Raw genomic sequence first — 15,218 nt, 5'->3', positions numbered from 1 at the left:
GCTTCATTATTTGGCTTGCTCCTCAAGACATGCTGGTAGCCATGATAGAAGCCAAATGTGAGTTGGCTTGGGGGTGTGATTTGAAGAGGGTGTTTTTTTGGGTGTGTCCTTGCCACCACCAAGACACACCCATCTGCCAGAACCTTGCCCGCAGCTGTTTCCCCTCACTCAATCACAACACACAAACCCCCTGCAGGTTGAGTTCAATAACTACAGGCAGATGTATGAGATGCCAGAGGAAGCTTTGAATAGGTCAGTAGTTTACAGAGTAACATAAGAAGAATGCAATTTCTGAATTTATGTGCAGTAGTTATTCTGAGGAATGGTTTGGAATTTACACAACAGTTGCCTGGAGGAAAATGCGAGAGGGTCATGCTTTTTCAATTTCAGTCAAAGGTAGGGTTTAGTATTTTTTTTGGTCACTTCCGGGGAGGGTCATGTCATTTGTAATTGATTACATTTCTATATTTCTCAGTGTTTTAGTATTAGTTGCCGACCCTCATTTCTGATTCTAAGATGGTGTAACAGTATAACTTTAGACCGTCCCCTCGCCCATACCCGGGCGCGAACCAGGGACCCTCTGCACACATCAACAACAGTCACCCACGAAGCATCGTTACCCATCGCTCCACAAAAGCCACGGCCCTTGCTTAGCAAGGGGAACTACTACTTCAAGGTCTCAGAGCAAGTGACGTCACCGATTGAAACGCTATTGAGCGCGCACCGCTAACTAAGCTAGCCGTTTCACATCCGTTACACTGGGCACGCAATATCAAGTGCGCCTAAAGGCTATTTAGTATGGTCTCAATCAAATGCGTCACAGACTATAGGCTACGAAGTGCATGCTCGGAGAAGCACAAAGTAAAGTTATATTTCTAAGCTGCTGGGATGGTGTAAATAAAAGTAGGTTGCATTACACACTGCAATGGATATTCCAACCTGAGCCCCGGCCTGCTCTGCTCTTGCCGATCAAAACCTTTTTTGTGTGATACATAACCAATGGCTGTGCTGTGTAGGCCTACAGTGGCAGTTCAGGAGTCAAAGGCTTCTTCCTAAATTAATTTTGGATTAGGCCTAGTCTATTACCCTATGTTCTGTTCAGTTTGAGAAGGAGAGCACGAAGATGGGAAGGAAGACCGGAGGTAAACGTTGACAGCTTGCTACTACTATAATTGCCGCGGCACAATCAATCAGACATTAACAGCTTATGGTGCTGAAAGCAGGCAAATTGGAGTATCCATTTTAATTAGACTTTACTAACAATAAGAGGGCTTTGAATTGTAGCCTATTTCTTCCTATTTAAGAAATAAGAGGTAGGCCTACCTGTTTAACATGTGAAATTAGGCTTTAGGGTGCTATATCCATAGATTTTTCAGTCAATTTCTCCACCCACAATGCACTATTTAAATAGCCTACACCAGTGTTTGTGAAGAGCGGCAGGTAGCCTAGTGGTTAGAGTGTTGGACTAGTAACTGAAAGGTTGCAAGTTCAAAACCCCAAGCTTGTGAGGTAAAAATCTGTTGCTGTACCCCTGAACAAGGCAGTTAACCCACTTGTCATTGAAAATAAGAATTTGTTCATTGCTGACGTAGTTAAAATAAATAAAAGAGCTGGCAAGTTAAAATGAAAACATGAATTGAGAGGGTATGCCCGTAGGCCTACTTTCTATTAAATAAAATGTCAAAAAGCACTGGTCTACCCATTGTTATCTTAAGATTTTGAGGAAAATTCAACAGATCCGATTATATAAAGTCATCTAGGCCTGTAATTGTGCTTTGGTCCGCGATGCTTTAAGCTAGAAACAAGCTCTAGAGGAGACAAAAAATGTACTTTCTTTGGGAAGTAATCTAATTCTGTCACTATCAATTGATTAAGCTATTCACTTTCTGTAGAATAGAAGATGTTTAAACCCAGACAGCTTTTAGGAAAACACTTCTCGTTGGGTTGAATAATGGCAGCAGCAGTTAAAGTTAAAAATTTTCTGCGTCGGTAAGCCTACTCTGTCTGGGGTGGAAAGGAAGGCCTAACTTTTGAATGTACCATGCTTAGATTCCTTATAAATTCTCAGATTTAATTATTTGCGAACAGGGATCGTTTCGTTGCAAACAAGACACACTGATTTGGCATTAGAGAAATATTTTAAAATGAACACAATGGCCCATCTCTTTGTCCATTCTTAGCCTGTTATTTCATTAAATGGTGTAGTATGAAAAAATATTCAGGTAATATGTCAAATTAGGTAGAATTGCAAGACTTTTTATAAAAGGCCATTTTTTCATGGACCTGCAAAGCACGATGATTGATTCATGCAAGTATTTACTATAAAGGTGATATTTGCACCCCTACTTTTGTCAACTGTGGTTTGCTGGCCCGCAGGCCTGTGCTCTATCACAATTCCTGCTTTGCCATGCAATGCTTTCTAAACCATTTCTAAAACGGCATATTTAAGGCTCTGGTCGGTACAAGAAGTGAAGTTTAATGGTAGGTATGTTCTCTGCTATCCACTTTGTTGTAATTAATATATTGGGTATAGGGGAGGGTCACTCAATTTATTTCCCTCAAGTATTCAGGGAGTGTTTAGGTCAAATATATTTTGCTGAAGGGAGGGCCGTCCATTTTCATTTCAGAGGGGTACAAATTTCTCCATGTATCCTTTATTATAAATAACGTTCCCTCCCTAAACTAAGTGTTTTGGTAACATTTCAAATGTAGTAAGTAGTCCATGTTTCTTATGGTAACTGTGTTAAGGGTTTTGGGCCATCGAGGAATGAAGATGATGAGCAATCGGCAAAGGTAATCTGTAATCTGCCGGCATCACGGCACATCGTTAAGACACTAACAGTTTACAGACGGTAGGCAATTAAGGTCACAGTTATGAAAACTTGGGACACTAAAGAGGCCTTTCTACTGACTCTGAAAAACACCAAACGAAAGATGCCCAGGGTCCCTGCTCATCTGCGTGAACGTGCCTTAGGCGAGAAAGCATGAGGACTGTGGCCAGGGCAATAAATTGCAATGTCCGTACTGTGAGACGCCTAAGACAGCACTACAGGGAGACAGGATGGACAGCTGATCATCCTTCCAGTGGCAGACCATGTGTAACAACACCTGAACAGGATCTGTACATCATCCGAACATCACACCTGCGGGACAGGGACAGGATGGCAACAACAACTGCCCGAGTTACACCAGGAACGCACAATCCCTCCATCAGTGCTCAGATTGTCTGCAATAGGCTGAGAGAGGGTCGACTGAGGGCTTGTAGGCCTGTTGTTAGGCAGGTCCTCACCAGACATCACCGGCAACAATATCGCCTATGGGCACAAACCTACAGTCACTGGCAAAAAGTAGTCTTCACTGACGAGTCACGGTTTTGTTTCACCAGGGGTGATGGTCGGACTTGCGTTTATTTAATTTTTTATTTCACCTTTATTTAACCAGGAAGGCTACTTGAGAACAAGATCTCATTTGCAACTGAGACCTGGCCAAGACAAAGAAAAGCAGTGTGACACAGACAACAACACAGAGTTACACATGGAGTAAACAATAAACAAGCCAATAACACAATGAACAAATCAATGACACAGTGGAACAAAGAAAGTATATATAGAGTGTGTGCAAAAGGCATGAGGAGGTAGGCAATAAATGGGCCATAGGAGTGAATAGTTACAATTTAGCAGATTAACACTGGAGTGATAAATGAGCAGATGAAGATGTGCAAGTAGAGATACTGGTGTGCAAAAGAGCAGAAAAGTAAATAAAATAAAAACACTATGGGGATGAGGTAGATAGATTGGGTGGGCTATTTACAGATGGACTACGTGCAGCTGCAGCGATCGGTTAACTGTTCAGATAGTTGATGTTGAAAGTTGGTGAGGGAAATAAAAGTCTCGAACTTCAGCGATGTTTGCCAATCGTTCCAGTCACTGGCAGCAGAGAACTGGAAGGAAAGGCGGCCAAATGAGGTGTTGGCTTTGGGGATGATCAGTGAGATATACCTGCTGGAACGTGTGCTACGAGTGGATGTTGTTATCGTGACCAGTGAACTGAGATAAGGCGAAGGGTTTATTTTATGAGCCTGTGATCAAAATATACAATTATGGCCTTATTTTTATTTCAGCATATTGGATGACTGTCATTCATATTCCATTCACCCAGTTCAATGTAACATCGATTGTGACGCTACTACATGATACTGACATTTTCCTTGTACCCATCATGAGGTTGCTACAACCTAGCCTATGAATGAAAGTTTACAATGTAGGTGCACAGGTCAGAGAATTTTGAGTAATCTTGAGTAATCAATGTGACAGACACATTCAATACTGCCCTGCACACTCTTGCCTGCATCTAGTTGATCTAGGGTCTAATCATTAGTCCAACAGTTGCAAATGAGAGTTTCTATTGGACAAATTCATGTATGTGTATCCCCATTCTGTTCCGTTTGCTTCCGTTCAAGAAAAGTGAACAGAATCTGCAGAATGAACACTCCCCTGATCACAAGCAACCAGTTCACTTTCATAGCAGCCACATAAAAACATTGTGATCACTTTGATTGTTGAATATATACTTCCTTCTTGCAACCATCTACTGTACATGCGCTCCTCCTCTAACCTTTCCCTTTGCTTGTGGACTTCAGTGCACAACACATCAGCTGTCTGTGACCAGGCGAAAAAACCTTTCCAAGCCAAACCTTCAAATCATGACCGCTACACACAGTCTACATAGTTCTCACATCATAGTCAAGAACTACTAGAACTAACGTATTAGTTAACCCGCTACAATTGTGCAGTACAGTTTACAGTCAGAAAGCAGTTTAGCAGTTACACCGGCGAGCCCCTTTGGTAATAAATAATGTTAAGTCAAAAGCTTACCTTGACTTGGAAGAGTTCCAGTGCTGGACAGCCAAAGCAAGATAGCTAAATTGTCATCCTTCTTTGTTTGAGCCGGGAGTTTGAGTAGGCTAAACTAGCTAGCTAGATTAACTAACTAAGTGAAAGTGAAAGTTTTAAAAAAACTATGCAACTAAATAAAGCTAGCTCGCTCTCTTGCTTCTCCTTCATTTTGGAAGAAATCTATTTGTTACAAACTGTTCAACTAACTCTGTCTTTCTCTCAGTCAGCTACCCAGCTAGCACAGTGGATCTGGCCCGATAACGGCTGAGAGTCGGGGGACTCGGCTGAGAGTCATACTCGTCATGTGGCCCGAGTCTGGGCCGCCCTAGGCAGTATTACTTATGGCTAGGGTGCAGGGATTGAGCTCGGGCCTATTCCGGTGATAGTTATCTGGCCCAGATGTATTACTTGGGGCTTGGGCCTACTCTATGGCAGATGATTACACAGGGTGCTTTATATAATTAACATTTCATCATTTATTTTTCCATATTTTCTCATTGTTTTTGTGATCAAAATATACAATTAAAATGTGTGTATTATTTTAGTATTTTGATACTTTGTGTAAGGCAATTGATAAGCATTAAAAACCTTGTGGATGGAGCCTCCCGAGTGGCGCAGTGGTTTAAGACATTGCATCGCAGTTCAAACTGCGTTGCTACAGATGCTGGTTTGAGACCTGTGCGAGCCATAACCGGAAGACCCAACGCACAATTGTCCCAGCGTCGTCCGAGATAGGGGAGGGTTTGGCTGTCCGGGATGTCCTTGTCCCATCGTGCTGTGGCGGGCCAGGCGCATGCACGCTGGCACGGTCACCAGGTGTATGGTGCTGGATGGGTATAATTTGTATGCACAAAAAATGTATAATAATAATATTTAAAATGACTAAATGTGGTAATTTTGTGTACATGTATTTACATTTGCATCGGGCCGCTTCTGGGGGGATTCTGGTAAGATGCCGGCAAAGTCGGACAAATTTTTGATAGACGGAAATGGCATGATGTACTTGGGCCGCTTCTGGGCAGTCCTACACCCGATTCCGTGCCGATTCAATCAGTTCCGGCCCCCCGGAAGAGGGCCGCTTCTGGGCCGATTCCTCATTGCTAGCTGGGTACTCACCAGATTTTATGCACTGCAGTGGTAGCTAGATGTAGTTTATTCTTTCAGTACTAGATTTATCATCTGATCTTTTCATTGGGTGGACATTGGGTGGACAACATGTCAGTTCATGCTGCAAGAGCTCTGATAGGTTGGAGAACATCCTCCAGAAGTTGTAATTACTGTGTAAGTGTATGGAAAAGGGTGAGAACCATGAGCCTCCTAGGATTCGTATTAAAGTCAATGTACTCAGAGGAGGACAGAAGCTAGCTGTCCTCCGGCTGGCTACACCATGGTGCTACCCTACAGAGTGTTGCTGAGGCTACTATATGCCTTAATTGCAAAACAGTATGTTTTAATCAAATATTTGGTCATGTGAATATATTTTGTATAGTTTTATCTAAAAAGGATAACTTTGTTAATGTTACACTCTTTAGATTTTTATGAAATTCACTGAGGAGGATGCCCTCTCCTTCCTCTTCTGAGGAACCTCCACTACCTTTACATAATAGAAGCTGCTAATATAACAATGTGCACATTTCACCTTTCATGGTCATTCCCAGCCAATGCAGATGCTGTGCCTATTGACATTTTGTCTGGTGGTAATGGGGCTACCTTAGAAAACATGTCAGAGTGGTCATACCTTCCTGTGTGTTGTCCCGTATACAACAGGAGTTCCCTGATCCTGGTGCAGAATACACAGGGTTTCTCTTTCCCCATCTTGACTGATACCATTCAATTCAAGACAAACTCCAAGCATCTATTCCGCATACCTAGCAAGGGTCTTTCTAGCCTGGTTGCGTCTCTGTTCAGCGACTACATTCCACTCCTTGCCACACCTGTCATTTGCTAAAAGAAACTGGCCTTGAGTGCCAAGGATTGGAATGTTAGATAAAAAAGACTGGTGCCCAGACTAGGGTCCTTCAGCAGGGCATGCAAACTATAGAACTTTAGCTGTGGAGGCATTGTCAATCCATATAAGGCTTTCCAGTCTGCTGTTCTTGAAACACATTGGGGTCAATCAAACAATGGAACCCATTGAAGGGAAGTGAAGGGGGAGGAGGGGCGATTTGCTCGTGAGCTTGATAAAAGGGGGCATGACTTGTTGACATAATTGTAATCCAAACCAAACCTTCATTTACTCACTGAGTACTCACATTGTGACTCACTGAGGTTCCAAACTCCATTTTAGACATGGCTGTCACGTCGACTCCCGCTCCCCCTCTCTGGTGCTCATTGTCATCAGTTTACTTATTATTACGCACACCTGCCACAATCGTTAGGCACACCTGCACCTCATGAGACACACTTGGACTCCATCACTTCTATGATTACCTCCCCTATATCTGTCACTCCCTTTGGTTCTTTCCGCAGGCAGTGTTAGTTATGTTTCTCATGTCCAGACGCTGCTCTTGTTTTGTATTGTTCCATGTTTTTGTATTATTAAATTCACCCCCTGTACTTGCTTCATGACTCCCAGCGTCTGCGTTACAATGACTTTGACACAAATGATCCTATTCACACATTGTAGTACATTTTGACACTCGAATACGTGTTTCTGACTAATATCGTTGCCATAGAGGTCGTTTTCAAAGGGATTAGTTGCTTCTATGGGCAATCACTCTTTAAATGAGAGGTGCTCCTGGTACACCCTGTCTCTCTGGCATGTGGTGTTTACTACAGGTTGTACTTCATTGAGAGACATTATTACACAAATCCGAGCAAAGACAGAAGGGGCAACGTAACATATTTCATATATAATTGTTAGAAATGTACAGTTTATACACATACTGTTTCCTCGTGCTAAGCAAGCAACCCTCCCTCGTCAGAAGCAATCAAATCAAGAGCAATCAAAAATAACCCCAAAAAATGTATCTTCTCAAAACACTGAACTATCTTGATGAACGAACGTACGTCAACTGTCGTCCATAGCCATAACCCATACATATGTAACAGGTTGATTTATCCCTACCCATGGCTGTGTTTTCTGACTCTGATTGAGGTGTCCTCTGTGTGATAAGGCTGTGTTATTGAAGTGTCCCCTGTATGCCTCTTCTGCCTCCCCAGATCACAGAGCAGCAGCTCCGGCAGACCAACGACCGCTTCAAAGCTTTCCTCAATGGAGACACCCAGATAGTGGCTGATGAAGCATTCATCAACGCAGTCCAGAGCTACTATGAGGTACATATTTATTTATTTATTTATTTATTTCTCTTTCTCTCTAACCTACAAAATGTGTCGTCTCATCCGCCGACTGTCTCTCAGCACACCACTGTTACAATACGCTTGTTAAATGAACCATCCTTTTCTCTTTCTTTACAGAGACCGCTATCACGTGTTTTAACCCTGTGTTTCCTATGTGTTGTGGTGCTGAGCTGGTGTTAGCATTCAATGTAATAGACCAGGCTGATTAGCTGCCATTTACTGCTGTAACTCAATTAGCATAGACATGAGAGTCGTAAAAAGACCCCCCAGTTCCCTCTGTCTCCCGGAACTGTAAATCAGAGCTTTTCCTAATCAATCAAATTCCGAGCTGTTGAGATACAGTCTGTCAGTGCTGCTGAAAACAGAGTGGCAGAGATACTGTACCTCTTCCTCAGTGCTGCTCAGTGAATTAGTTTCTCTCTCTCTAACTGTAGGGCTAGGAATCACTCGTAGTGGGATGGAAGCGGCTGCTCAGTTTCTCAGCGCTCTGTTGCTTTGGCCTGAATTCCAGGGAACTGCTGTGCTCCGTGGGGGGAAAATGGTGGATGAGATGATGCATCGTGTCGTGTGCACATCACATCTATTCACTGACGATATGGATTAGCGAACACACTTGTGCTAAAGAGGCTGCCATCGTACTCCCACCTACATTACAGTCACAATTCAACCAGTTCAACAATAATAGAGAATTATTGTGCAGATAAAAATACCCTTATATTGGTATTGTCCCCTATCCCACTACATAGGATACTTAGAGTCCCCAGACTATACTGTCCTAGGGCTTCTTTACTGTACGTTCATACATGTAGGGCACTGTATGATGGATATTATAATGTTGTTATAAATCAAATCATGCAATGCCTTGAAGGAGCTCCAAAACCAAAGCAATCCATTTGAAAACAAGTTAATTGTATTTAATTTGACAAAACGGCGACTCAATTGACATACTGTAGTGATTACCCACATAATGCTAGCTGGCCAATGTTGACTCCAATGCTTGGCATGTTGACTCCAATGCTTGGCACAGTAGTGTCAAGTTGGCTGGATGTCCTTTGGATGGTGGACCATTCTTGATACACACGGGAAACTGTTGAGTGTGAAAACCCCAGCAGCATTGCAGTTCTTGACACAAACCGTTGCACCTGGCACTTACTACCATACCACGTTCAAAGACACTTATATCCTTTGTCTTGCTCTTGCCCGTTCACACTATGAATGGCACACATACACAATCCACGTCTGGATTGTCTCAAGGCTTAAACATATTTTCTTTAACCGGTCTCTACCCATTCATCTACACTGATTGAAGTGGATTTAACAGGTGGTCATAGGATCATAGTTTTCACCTGGGTTTACCTGGTCAGTCTATGTCATGGAAATGTTTTGTACACTCAGTGTATATACTGACAAGAGGCAGGATCCAATACTGTAACTATGGGAATGAAGACAAGATTCTAGCCAATGAGATGGCAGATTCGCACGTGAACAACAGGCACACATCTGATAGTAAACATGGTTTTTCTCTAAGATTTGATTTAAACTTTATTTAAGCAGGGATTCATGCAGACACAACGGTCTCTTTCACAGATGAGCCCAGCATAAACACATCAATAAACAACAATTATACTATACATGAAAAGCAAAAGCAATCATATGAAAGAAACACAATCTTCAGTAAAAAGGGCCTCTAACATCCATCTGAATTGCCCGAGATGCACCATCTCCACCAACTTTAACCAGTTTTGGATATCATTCCACATGACAGCCGCCAAAATACAATAAGCAGATTTACGTACCTTGGTGAAGATTGAAAGGATCTCCAGTGTTAGCCATCCACATGTCCGGGTCTGGTAACTTATATGCCTGAAGGTTAACAATGAGGTAAGCTATGGCAGAAGTTTATGCAAGAGGGCTTTATATACAAAGAAAATAGTCACCCTAAGTAAATATGAACAAAAAAGGCTGTGAAAAGCATTTCATTGTTGTTTATCAGCTTGATATTACGCTCAATATATCATATGAATCTAACCTTGAATTGAGTTCAAATTGTTAAAAGAAAAAAAAAATGTCATCAAGAAATCATTGGCACCCATATATTTAGTACTTTGTGCACCCTCCCTTTGTTAAGATAACAGCTCTGAGTGGTCTCCTATAATGTTTCATTGGGTGGGAGAACACATAGGAAGAGATTTGAGACCATTCCTCCATCCAGAAACACTCCATGTTGATAGATGACAGAGGGAGTTCAGTCTGTGAGTCACCTCATATTTATACCCCAGTGAAACAGGTAGTTGTGGATTACCATTTAAGAGTTCCCAAAGACTCAGATGAACTTTAGAAAGTACAATATTAATCGAAATAATCATCAATTACATTTTGCTCATAAGAATTTCTAGGTGTGCCAATAATTGTGACGTATGTTTTTGAATAAAACAATTATTTATTGATGACAATATATATATATATATTTTTTTTAAAATTTATTTTTAAAACAATTTTAACCCAGTTAAAGGTTAGATTCAACAAGGACATTTTTTCACATACTTTAATTAGGATGCCAGTAATTCAGGAGGGCAGTGTACTAGGTTTTTACCTGCATTATGTACCCATTTCAGTTCAACAAATGCTTTCTCCAGAGCAATAAAGGCTCTGACAGCTCTAACAGAGCCTGGTCTGACAGAGCCTGGTCAGCTGTGTAAATAGTGAAAAGTGTGTTCTGTCTTTTATAAGATGCCACGTATATCCACTTATATCAATACAATTGCAACAACAGAAACATTATAAAACTTAGCCTCACTTAGCAAAATGAGCAATTACATTTTATGTTGACAAAATTCAACACGCTCTCATTGCCCCTCCATACAAAAAAAATAAACACTTGGTCTGCTTCACGCTGTATTTTCGCACGTACAGAGTCATCCATCTCCCTTTGCCTCTTCCTCTCTACTGAGAGATGCCCAAATACAGGTGTCTATCTGTTTCCTGGGCCTAGAATAACTCAATGCGCCAATGTCAAACAGGACAAATAGATTTACTGTTACAGGCTTGTGCAAGAAAGGTATCTCCCTCTTGTTCTGTCTCTCTCTCAACCCCCACTCTCGCTCTCTCTCTACCCACACACATCAACGTGATTATTTAATTCAGTGCTGTAAATACATAACATAACAGGGTTAAAACTACTGTCCTCTTATTGTAGTGTGTCACTAGTGTTTAATCACAGCGGACAATGTGGCCACAATTTAGCTGTCACAGTGTAATGGATGCAGGGGCCTGATAGACAATTTCTCTGATGTGTGTGTGCGTCCAATGCTATGACAATGGCCTTGTCTTGCTCACTCCCCATCACTCTGTCATTAAGGGGATGGAGGATGACCCTGAGAACTGTCTGTCCCGTCCCTGGCTGCTGCCGCCACGCACGCACGCACGCACGCACGCACGCACGCACGCACGCACGCACACACGCACACACGCACACACACACGCACACACGCACACATGCAGTCTGCCCTGGCTGCATGGAGGAGTACCGGCTCCTTCTATTGATCACACTGTCATGTCTTTGGCATCATTAAACTGAAAACTGTTAGTTTATCCAATAAATTCTCTGTAATTATTGTTATGTGATTAACTATTCAGGTAAATGTAATTAACTAGGAAGTCGGGGCACCAAGGAAAATATTCAGATTACAAAGTTATCATTTTCCTAATGTAACTTTCAGATATTTTAATATCTGATCAATTAGTCTTCTAATTAATGAATTATTCTTTACCTCGCGTTAGTCTCATTCCAAACATTGTAAATGGTTGGTTATCTGCACGAACCCAGTCTTCGTTTAGGCAAAGCGTCAACACAGGACTAAGATTGAATCCTACTACACCAGCTCTGACACTCATTGGATGTGGCAGGGTGTGCAAACTATTACGGACCACAAAGGGAAACCCAACTGCGAGTTGCCCAGTGACACGAGCCTACCAGACGAGCAAAATGCCTTTTATGCTTGCTTCGAGTCAAGCAACAGTGAAGCATGCATGATGTACCGGATGACAGTGTGATCACGCTCTCCGTAGCCGATGTGAGCAAGACCTTTTAACAGGTCAACATTCACAAGGCCGCGGGGCCAGACGGATGACCAGGACATGTAATCAGAGCATGCACTGGCCAACTGGCAAGTGTCTTCACTGACATTTTCAACCTCTCCCTGACTGAGTCTGTAATTCCTAAATGTTTCAAGCAGACCACCATAGACACTGTGCCCTAGAAAACAAAGGTAAGCTGCCTAAATGACTACTGACCCTTAAGAAGTCGGTAGCCATGAAATGCTTTGAAAGGCTGGTCATGGCTAACATCAACACCATCATCCTGGAAACTCTAGAATGACTCCAATTCACATACCACCCCAGCAGATCCACAGATGGCGCAATCACACTCCACACTGTCCTTTCCCACCTAGACAAAAGGAACACCTATGTGAGAATGCTGTTCATTGACAACAGCTCAGCATTCAACATCATAGTGACCACAAAACTCATCACTAAGCGAAGGACCCTGGGACGAAATACCTCCCTCTGCAACTGGATCCTGGAGTTCCTGACGTGCCGCCCTCAGGTGGTAAGGGTAGGCAACAATGTATCTGCCACTCTGATCCTAAACACAGGGGTCCCTCAGAGGTGCGTGCTTAGTCAAGAGTTCCTTGGTGTCCACATCCCCAACAAACTTTCATGGTCCAAACACACCAAGACAGTCGTGAAGAGGACACGACAATGCCTATTCCCCCTCAGGAGACTGAAAAGATTCGGCAAGGGTCCTCAGATCCTCAAAAAGTTCTACAGCTGCACCATCGAGAGCACTGGTTGCATCACGCCTGGCATCACAACTGCTGAGCCTCCAACTGCAAGGCGCTACAGGGGCCCTAGGGGCCCTTAAAAGTGCCAAAGACTCCAGCCACCCTAGTCATAGACTGTTCTCTCTGGTTCCGCATGGCAAGTGGTACCGGAGCGCCATGTCTAGGTCTAAAGGCTTATTAACAGCTTCTACACTGAAGCCATAAGACTGCTGAGAAGCTAATCAAATGGCTACCCGGACTATTTGCATTGAACCCCGACCCCCGCATTTTTTAGGCTGCTGAAACTCTCTGTTTGTTTTCTAAGCCTAGTCCCTTTACCCCTACCTACATGTACAGTTGAAGTCGGAAGTTTTTCAACCACTTTTTTCAACCACTCCACAAATTTCTTGTTAACAAACTATGGTTTTGGCAAGTCGGTTAGGACATGTACTTTGTGCATGACACAAGTAATCTTTCCAACAATTGTTTACAGACGTATTATTTCACTTATAATTCACTGTATCACAATTCCAGTGGTTCAGAAGTTTACATACACTAAGTTGACTGTGCCTATAAACAGCTTGGAAAATTCCAGAAAATTAGGTCATGGCTTTAGCAGCTTCTGTCGATTGGAGGTGTACCTGTGGATGTATTTCAAGGCCTACCTTCAAACTCAGTGCCTCTTTGCTTGACATCAGGGGAAAATCAAAAGAAATCAGCCAACCCCTCAGAAAAAAAATGTAGACCTCCACAAGTCTGGTTCATCCTTGGGAGCAATTTCCAAACACCTGAAGGTACCACGTTCATATGTACAAACAATAGTATGCAAGTATAAACAACATGGGACCACGCAGCCGTCATACCGCTCAGGAAGGAGACGCCAAACTTCACTCAACTTGTTGTGGGAAGCTTGTGGAAGGTTACCCGAAACGTTTGACCCAAGTTAAACAATTTAAAGGCAATGCTACCAAATACTAATTGAGTGTATGTAAACTTCTGACCCACTGGGAATGTGATGAAAGAAATAAAAGCTGAAATAAATCATTCTCTGTACTATTATTCTGACATTTCACATTCTTAAAATAAAGAAGTGATCCTAACTGACCTAAGACAGGGAATTTTTACTCTGATTAAATGTCAGGAACTGAGTTTAAATGTATGAGTTTAAATGTATTTGGCTAAGGTTTATGTAAACTTTTGACTTCAACTGTGCATATTACCTCAATTACCTCTAATAACATGTACCCCAGCACATTGACTAGGTACCAGCACACCCTGTATATAGCCTCGTTATTGTTATTTTGTTGTTACTTTTTTATAGTTTTATTTTTTTACTAGTTTATTTAGTAAATGTTTTCTAAACCCTTAGTTTTCTTCAAACTGCATTGCTGGTTAAGGGCTTGTAAGTAAATCAAATCAAAGTTTATTTGTCACGTGCGCCGAATACAACAGGACCTTACAGTGAAATGCTTACTTACAGGCTCTAACCAATAGTGCAAAAAAGGTATTAGGTGAACAATAGATAGGTAAATAAATAAAACAACAGTAAGACAGGCTAAATACAGTAGCGAGGCTACATACAGACACCATTTAGTCAGGCTGATTGAGGTAGTATGTACATGTAGATATGGTTAAAGTGACTATGCATATATGATAAACAGAGAGTAGCAGTAGCGTAAAAGAGGGGTTGGCGGGTGGTGGGTGGGACACAATGCAGATAGCCCGGTTAGCCAATGTGGGGGAGCACTGGTTGGTCGGCCCAAATTGAGGTAGTATGTACATGAATGAGTAGTTAAAGTGGCTATGCAGATATGATAAACAGAGAGTAGCAGCAGCGATAAAAGAGGGTTTGGGGGGCACACATTGCAATTAGTCCGGGTAGCCATTTGATTGTTGAGAAGCATTTTGTCCAAGACTCTGCACTCCGGTAATGCTTGCCATGGGGTAGTTTAGAGAACAGTCTATGACTGGGGTGGCTGGGGTCTTTGACAATTTTTAGGGCTTTCATCTGACACCGCCTGGTGTAGAGGTCCTGGATGGCAGGCAGCTTAGCCCCAGTGATGTACTGGGCCGTACACACTACCCTCTGTAGTGCCTTGCAGTCAGAGGCCGAGCAATTGCCGTACCAGGCAGTGATGCAACCAGTCAGGATGCTCTCGATATTGCAGCTGTAGAACCTTTTGAGGATCTCAGGACCAAT

General features: G+C 42.5%; 1 protein-coding gene across 14 annotated transcripts in view; it reads left to right on the top strand.

Annotated features, from left to right (window-relative positions):
* LOC118389353 (calcium-dependent secretion activator 1-like) overlaps positions 1-15,218 on the top strand; it is a 151,672-nt gene that overhangs the window by 39,186 nt on the left and 97,268 nt on the right. For all 14 annotated transcript variants that reach the window (XM_052527088.1, XM_052527085.1, XM_052527087.1 and 11 more), the window contains exon 2: positions 8,058-8,171. In XM_052527088.1, the coding sequence (XP_052383048.1) occupies positions 8,058-8,171 (114 nt within the window). The remainder of the gene's footprint in view (positions 1-8,057; positions 8,172-15,218) is intronic.

This window comes from Oncorhynchus keta, chromosome 10, assembly GCF_023373465.1.
Source record: "Oncorhynchus keta strain PuntledgeMale-10-30-2019 chromosome 10, Oket_V2, whole genome shotgun sequence".
NCBI lineage: Eukaryota > Metazoa > Chordata > Actinopteri > Salmoniformes > Salmonidae > Oncorhynchus > Oncorhynchus keta.
The sequence above is the reverse complement of the archived record's forward strand: the minus strand, read 5'-3'. Positions and strand labels throughout refer to the sequence as shown.